This window comes from Nerophis ophidion, linkage group LG03 (assembly GCF_033978795.1).
Source record: "Nerophis ophidion isolate RoL-2023_Sa linkage group LG03, RoL_Noph_v1.0, whole genome shotgun sequence".
Taxonomy (NCBI): Eukaryota; Metazoa; Chordata; class Actinopteri; order Syngnathiformes; family Syngnathidae; genus Nerophis; species Nerophis ophidion.
The window spans coordinates 3,225,498-3,232,823 of NC_084613.1; the positions used below are offsets into that span (position 1 = coordinate 3,225,498).

Consider the following 7,326-nt stretch of genomic DNA (forward strand, 5'->3'; position numbering starts at 1 on the left):
AAAACATCGGAATCCGTCCCAATGCAATCGCGATTTTTTTAAACTAAATTTTTTTTTTTTCTAGTCCGTCGCTATCAATATACTCAAACGCAAATCTTTCATCCTCGCTCAAATTAACGGGGAAATTGTTGTTTTCTCGGTCCGAATAGCACTTTTTGTTGGAGGCTCCCATTAAAAACAATGTGAATATGTGAGGAGCCCCCCACACATGTGACGTCATCGTCTGCGACTTCCGGTACAGGCAGGGCTTTTCTCTTAGCACCGAAAGTTGCAAACTTTATCGTGGGTGTTCTCTACTAAATCCTTTCAGCAAAAATATGGCAATATTGCAAAATGATCAAGTATGACACATAGAATGGACCTGCTATCCCAGTTTAAATAAGAAAATCTAATTTCAGTAGGCCTTTAGAACGTTTGATCCAAAACAAACAATCAAAGGGTAAGAGCTCAGCGTAGTGATGAAAGAGAGCCACAAGATGGCGACATAGCGGGACATTGCCGACTTCCGTGGCCGGAGAAGAAGAGACATTAACTAACCTCAAATCCGTGGCGAGAGTCTGCCTGCTTCGCTTCATCATCTTCCAGAAGAGCAGGCTGAGGAGGAAGAAGAGGAAACAATGGCGTTCACATTCGCGGCCTTCTGTTACATGTTGGCGTTGCTGCTGACGGCGGCGCTCATCTTCTTCGCCATTTGGCACGTAAGTGTGGTCCCGCTGCTAACATGAAGTCTGCTCCCAAAGTTGGAGGGACGAGGCAGGCCGGGTTTAATGTTAAATATCTGCTGTAAAGTGACTTTACTTCCACGACGCCAAATGGACTCTCGAATGTTCTAGAAACTGTTTAGAATGTTGCCAAATCCCGTTCAGGCTAAAGGCTTAACGTTGACCGCTTAAACGACAGTTTGTTCAGTCGTGGCTCCATTTTCAGCATCGTGTTGAATTATATGACGATGTTTGTCCGCTTTTTTTAATTTATGGCTGCCGACACGTCAAAAGTCGTCGCTGTCAAACGTTAATGCGATTTGCTAGCTCGATGGCTAACGAGCTAGCAGACGAAGTGCTGCCCACTCCTCAGCAAGGAGAGTATCTATTGGCTGTTGCTGGATGACGTCATCGTCTCATTTGCATAATTTATCTCAAACACGCTGTAGGCGATATACAAAATGTGATCATTATAATTAGGGATCGAATTTCCATTTGGGACGGAGGATCCTATTGTATTTCTAAAGTTTTATTCTGTCTTTATTATTATTCCGCCGCCTCTTTGAGCTGTAATTTGACCCCCTTAACATGCTTCAAAACTCACCAAATTTGACACACACATCAGGACTGGTGAAAATTGCCATCTAATAAAAAAACAAACCCCCAAAAATCAAAATTGCGCTCTAGGGCCCCCTAGGAAAAAACAAAGACAAAACTGCTTGTAACTTTCGTTAGGAATGTCCTAGAGCAGTGGTTCTCAAATGGGGGTACGTGTACCCCTGGGGGTACTTGAAGGTATGCAAAGGGTTACGTGAGATTTTAAAAAAATAGCAACAATTCAAAAATCCTTTATGAATATATTTATTGAATAATACTTCAACAAAATATGAATGTAACTTAATAAACTGGGAAAATAAATGCAAAAAGGTTGAGAACCACTGTCCTAGAGATATGAAACAAAAACCTCTATGTAGGTCTAACTTGGACTTAGATTTCATAATATGACTTCCTTCAGCAAAAATCAACAAGAAGTTGGCAAAAACCCCTTCAAAACACAATTTTTCCTAAAAAATATTATTTTTGCCTATTAGATCTGTAATTTGACCCCCTTAAAATGCTTCAAAACTCACCAAACTGGACACACACATCAGGAATGGCAAAAATTGCGATCTAATAAAAAAAAAAAAAAAAACTCAAAATTGCGCTCTAGCGCCCCCTAAGAATAAAACACAGACAAAACTGCTCCTAGGAAGAAAATGCAGACAAAACTGCTTGTAACTTCCGGTAGGAATGTCAGAGAGACATGAAACAAAAACCTCTATGTAGGTCTCACTTAGACCTACATTTTAATAATTAACATCCTTCAGCAAAAATCAACAGGAAGTTGGCAATTACCCCTTCAAAACAAAAGTTTTGTAAAAGCCCGTCACCTTTTTTCACACATTATGGGTGACAGAAAAAAGCACCAGTGTGACCCCAGGATGCAGGAAAGGTAGGTAACGTAAAGTTATGTTGAATGGGTGAATTCAGGAAACACCAGCAAAAGTCGGTCCCGTCCATTGCTGCTTGTAGCTTTAAAGGCCAACTGAAATGTGATGTTCTTATTTAAACGGGGATAGCAGGTCCATTCTGTGTCATACTTGATCATTTCGCTATATTTTTGCTGAAAGGATTTAGTAGAGAACATCCACGATAAAGTTCGCAACTTTCGGTGTCGTTTAAGCAGACTACATTAAGCTGTGTGTGTGTGCAGCGCTCATATTTCCTTAAAACCCGCGACGTGTTGCGTACACGTCATCATTACACGTTTTCAAAACGAAACTCCCGGGAAATTTAAAATTGTAATTTAGTAAACTAAAGCGGCTGTATTGGCATGTGTTGCAATGTTAATATTTCATCATTGATATATAAACTATCAGACTGTGTGGTGGCTAGTAGTGGCTTTCAGTAGGCCTTTAATTATGATTGAAACTGCAGATTAACTTACTCCTTTTGATTTTTTGTTGTTTTTTTTTAAATCAATGTTATGTGTTATTGTCAAATTTTAAATAATGGAGGCTTGTGATTTCCAGTAATGAACCAAATGTCATTATAGAATAGAAAGTACTTTATTGATCCCTGGGGGAAATTCAGCACCAGTTTGACAGCATTATTCACATGTGAATAATATAAATACTGTGTATTATACAGCATTATTCACATGTGAATAATATAAATACTGTATATTATACAGCATTATTCACATGTGAATAATATAAATACTGTATATTATACAGCATTATTCACATGTGAATAATATAAATACTGTATATTATACAGCATTATTCACATGTGAATAATATAAATACTGTGTATTATACAGCATTATTCACATGTGAATAATATAAATACAGTGTATTATACAGAATTATTCACATGTGAATAATATAAATACAGTCTAATATACATCCGGGGGCAGCAGCCTAAGCAGAGAAGCCCAGACTTCCCTCTCCCCAGCCACTTGGTCCAGCTCTTCCCGGGGGATCCCGAGGTGTTCCCAGGCCAGCCGGGAGACATAGTCTTCCCAACGTGTCCTGGGTCTTCCCGGTGGCCTCCTACCGGTTGGATGTGCCCTAAACACCTCCCTAGGGAGGCGTTCGGGCGGCATCCTGACCAGATGCCCGAACCACCTCATCTGGCTCCTCTCCATGTGGAGGAGCAGCGGCTTTACTTTGAGTTCCTCCCGGATGGCAGAGCTTCTCACCCTATCTCTAAGGGAGAGCCCCGCCACACGGCGGAGGAAACTCATTTGGGCCGCTTGTACCTGTGATCTTGTCCTTTCGGTCATAACCCAAAGCTCATGACCATAGGTGAGGATGGGACAGGTAAATTGAGAGCTTTGCCTTCCGGCTCAGCTCCTTCTTCACCACAACGGATCGATAACAGCGTCCGCATTACTGAAGACGCCACACCGATCTTCCTGTCCATCTCACCATCCAGTCTTCCCTCACTTGTGAACAAGACTCCCAGGTACTTGTACTCCTCCACTTGGGGCAAGATGTCCTCTCCAACCCGGAGATGGCACCCCACCCTTTTCCGGGCGAGAACCATGGACTCGGACTTGGAGGTGCTGATTCTCATCCCAGTTGCTTCACACTCTGAGAGCTGAAGATCCTGGCCAGATGAAGCCATCAGGACCACATCATCTGCAAAAAGCAGAGACCTAATCCTGCAGCAATTTTTTATTTATCTATGAAATTCGGACATGCCATGTAGGAATATATTTTCCTATACAAGTCAAAGGAAGTTTATCTGAATGGCATGCATGCCAAACATTTATGAAATGACATCTTGAATGTGTGTGCGGACGTAACTTCTAGGGAGCAAACTTGCACAGCTTTAAACTTGGTGGGTGATTTGTGCGGCGAAAGGCGGTGCTTATCAAATGTAACTGGCAAGGAGCGACTTTGACATTTGCCCGATTGAGGAATGAATATTTAGTTTTGCATTATGGTCCTGTTCTGTCTGCAGATAATCGCGTTTGATGAGCTGAAGACGGACTACAAGAACCCCATAGATCAATGCAACACTTTAAATCCGGTAAGTCCCCTCGCCGACTCCTCCAAGCTGCCGCCTTCGCCGCAGGCGGCGCATGCGGGAATGCGCTGGTGGATTTGGACGCAGTATAGAATAATCATTTCTCTGCACTGTTCTGGCTGTTTGATTTGAATTGACATGTTTCCTGCTGTCTCAACTCTAATGCTTTTCTTTTTGTTTGTTTGTTCCCTCCCTCCACTTTGTGCACACATCGCTAACCAAAATAAGACAATAGAAAAGGTCAAAAAAGTAAAGAGAATCAAAATTGCATTGAAGGTTTGTACCGATTTTAACAAATGTTCAAATGCCCGCTCAGTTGAACTCTTCAGTCTTTGTCATTGTGCACGAGGAAGTGTTTGCAAACGTCTTTTCAGTTAACTGAAGCATCAAATGTTCATGTAGACACCTCGAGTCCGCCTGGTGGTTACTTTCCAGCTGTGTTGGCATCTTATTATTCTGCACATGTTAGCTTTAATAAGTTGGTTATTTCTGTAGCGGTACTCTTTGAGAAAATAACACCTGACAGCTCACTTGCATGTTAACCGAAAAGACTTGCAAAGGCGCCAAACATGCATGATATGATTATTATTATTGTTATTACTACAACCTTCCCTTTGTCTGCATATCACATCAGTAACTTTCCCAGCAAGCTCTGGTGATCATGTGATCAGCGTACACACGACACTGTTTCTTTAAAGCACTCCAATACACGTCCTGACTTGTTCTCATGGCGTCTGGAAGGCATCTTTATTGCCTCTTTTCCTTCCTCTAAAGCTAAAGTTTACGGCAAAAAAGTGCTGGAAGAAAAAAAAACTGCCTCTTATCTCTTTGCAGCTGCATGAGGAAATGTAGTGTACACACATTAGGGATGTGAGGATCAAATAAATTCATGTCACAGTTGTTGTGACCAAATCACTATTATCATTATTTGTGTTTTTAACATTTATATATAAACAAATCTTTTAACCATTTTTTTTTTAAATAACTATAATAAATTAGCCCTCGTGTGTGAATTTGGTCTTTGTGTTGGCCCTGCGATGAGGTGGCGACTTGTCCAGGGTGTAGTGGGATAGGCTCCAGCCACCCTCCTTGTGCCGAGAGGAACAAGCTGTAGAAAATAAATGGATGGATAAAATTAGAGATGTCCGATAATGGATTTTTTTGCCGATATCCGATATTGTCCAACTCTTAATTACCGATACCGATATATATACAGTGGTGGAACACATTATTATGCCCAATTTTGTTGCGATGCATTAAACAATGTAACAAGGTTTTACAAAATAAATCAACTCAAGTTATGGAAAAAAAAATGCCAACATGGCACGGCCATATTTATTATCGAAGTCACAAAGTGCATTATTTTTTTTCACATGCCTCAAAACAGCAGCTTGGAATTTGGGACATGCTCTCCCTGAGAGAGCATGAGGAGGTTGAGGTGGATGGGGTTGGGGGGTAGCGGGGGGGTGTATATTGTAGTGTCCCGGAAGAGTTAGTGCTGCAACGGTTCTGGATATTTGTTCTGTTGTGTTACGGTGCGGATGTTCTCCCAAAATGTTTGTCATTCTTGTTTGGTGTGGGTTCACAGTGTGACCCATATTTGTAACACTGATAACTAAAGTTGTTTATACGGCCACCCTCAGTGTGACCTGTACGGCTGTTGACCAAGTATGCCATGTGGCGCATATTTGTAACACTGATAATTAAAGTTGTTTGTACAGCCACCCTCAGTGTGACCTGTACGGCTGTTGACCAAGTATGCAATGTATTCACTTTTGTGTGTGAAAAGCCTTAGATTGGGCCGGCACGCAAAGGCAGTGTCTTTCAGGTTTATTGGCACTCTGTACTCCTCGCTATGTTCATGTACAAAGCAGCGTTTTAAAAGTCATACATTTTACTTTTTTTTTAAACCGATACTGATAATTTCCGATATTACATTTTAAAGCATTTATCGGCCGATATTATCGGACATCTCTAGATAAAATATATAGACACACAAATAGGAATGGGTACCAAATCCGGTACTTTTTTGGCACAGATGGAATCCCGCCGGTCCTACCAGGCGTGGATTCACACAAAATCCAAAGGTACCATGTTACGCTACCTAAATTGCAGGCAGCGTTACGCCAATTCAGCACTTTGGCACTCAAGCAGCACTGAAAGTGGACTCAGCAGAACTCACTCTAGGTGCTGATGCAATTTTCATTGCCAATAAAGACATTTACTCCAACATACATTAAGTATGGTTCCACTTTTCCACAAATGCACCAGCCTGATGCTAATACTCATTGGCTTTGCCGTAGCTTGAGCGATTTTAACTTCTATGCCTTCAAAACTGAGAGGCACATGACTATCAAACAGCTGGTGCGTATTAAGTACAATACTTACAGTAGTAACAATTTCTATGGCGCACAGGTCGCAAGGACTGAAATGGCCAACACACCATAAATTATACCCTACTGCCATCAAAAGGGTATACGCAGAATTAAAAAAATAAGTCTTAAATCCATCCATTTGAACTTTACGCCTTAGAATGTCTAAAATTCTCCTCGTGCCAAAGGAATTCGGAGCGGAATATTCAAAATGGCTGATGGAATTCGTGACATGTAGACGGTATTTACACATACTTTGCAAGTTGTAAATACAATTAGATCTGGTTTAATGGCTACCGTGACACACATTTAAGCATATAAAGACTTTTTTCCACTCTACTGCTACTTTAATACTGTAATACTAACTATCGGGAGTTTACCCGCAATTATCGTTATCTCCCGTAAACACATCAGTGATTTTTGTAGTATTGTTTGTAAGGCTGGGCCGATTAAAGGATATCAATATGTATTGCAATAGGCACATACCCTATTTTCTTGAATTGCCGCCGGGGCGCTAACAAACCTTTTCTCACGCCGACGCTTACCAAAGGCATGCGGTAAATTTAGGCCTGCGCTAATTATTTTCAAACCTCACTCTGGCACTTACCAAAGGCATGCGGTAAACCTTCTCAGTGGCCTAGTGGTTAGACTGTCCGCCCTGAGATTGGTAGGTTGGG

At 41.3% G+C, this 7,326-nt stretch overlaps 1 protein-coding gene across 2 annotated transcripts in view; it reads left to right on the plus strand.

Moving 5' to 3' along the window:
- Positions 1–517: 517 nt before the first annotated feature.
- Positions 518–7,326, plus strand: part of cnih1 (cornichon family AMPA receptor auxiliary protein 1) — a 12,813-nt gene continuing 6,004 nt past the window's right edge. The window contains exons 1-2 of one of the 2 annotated variants that reach the window (XM_061893946.1): positions 518–698; positions 4,212–4,280. In XM_061893946.1, the coding sequence (XP_061749930.1) occupies positions 618–698; positions 4,212–4,280 (150 nt within the window). In that variant the 5' untranslated portion in view covers positions 518–617. Of the gene's footprint in view, positions 699–4,211; positions 4,281–4,424; positions 4,554–7,326 lie in introns of those variants that run through there. The other variant, XM_061893947.1, reaches the window with a different exon arrangement.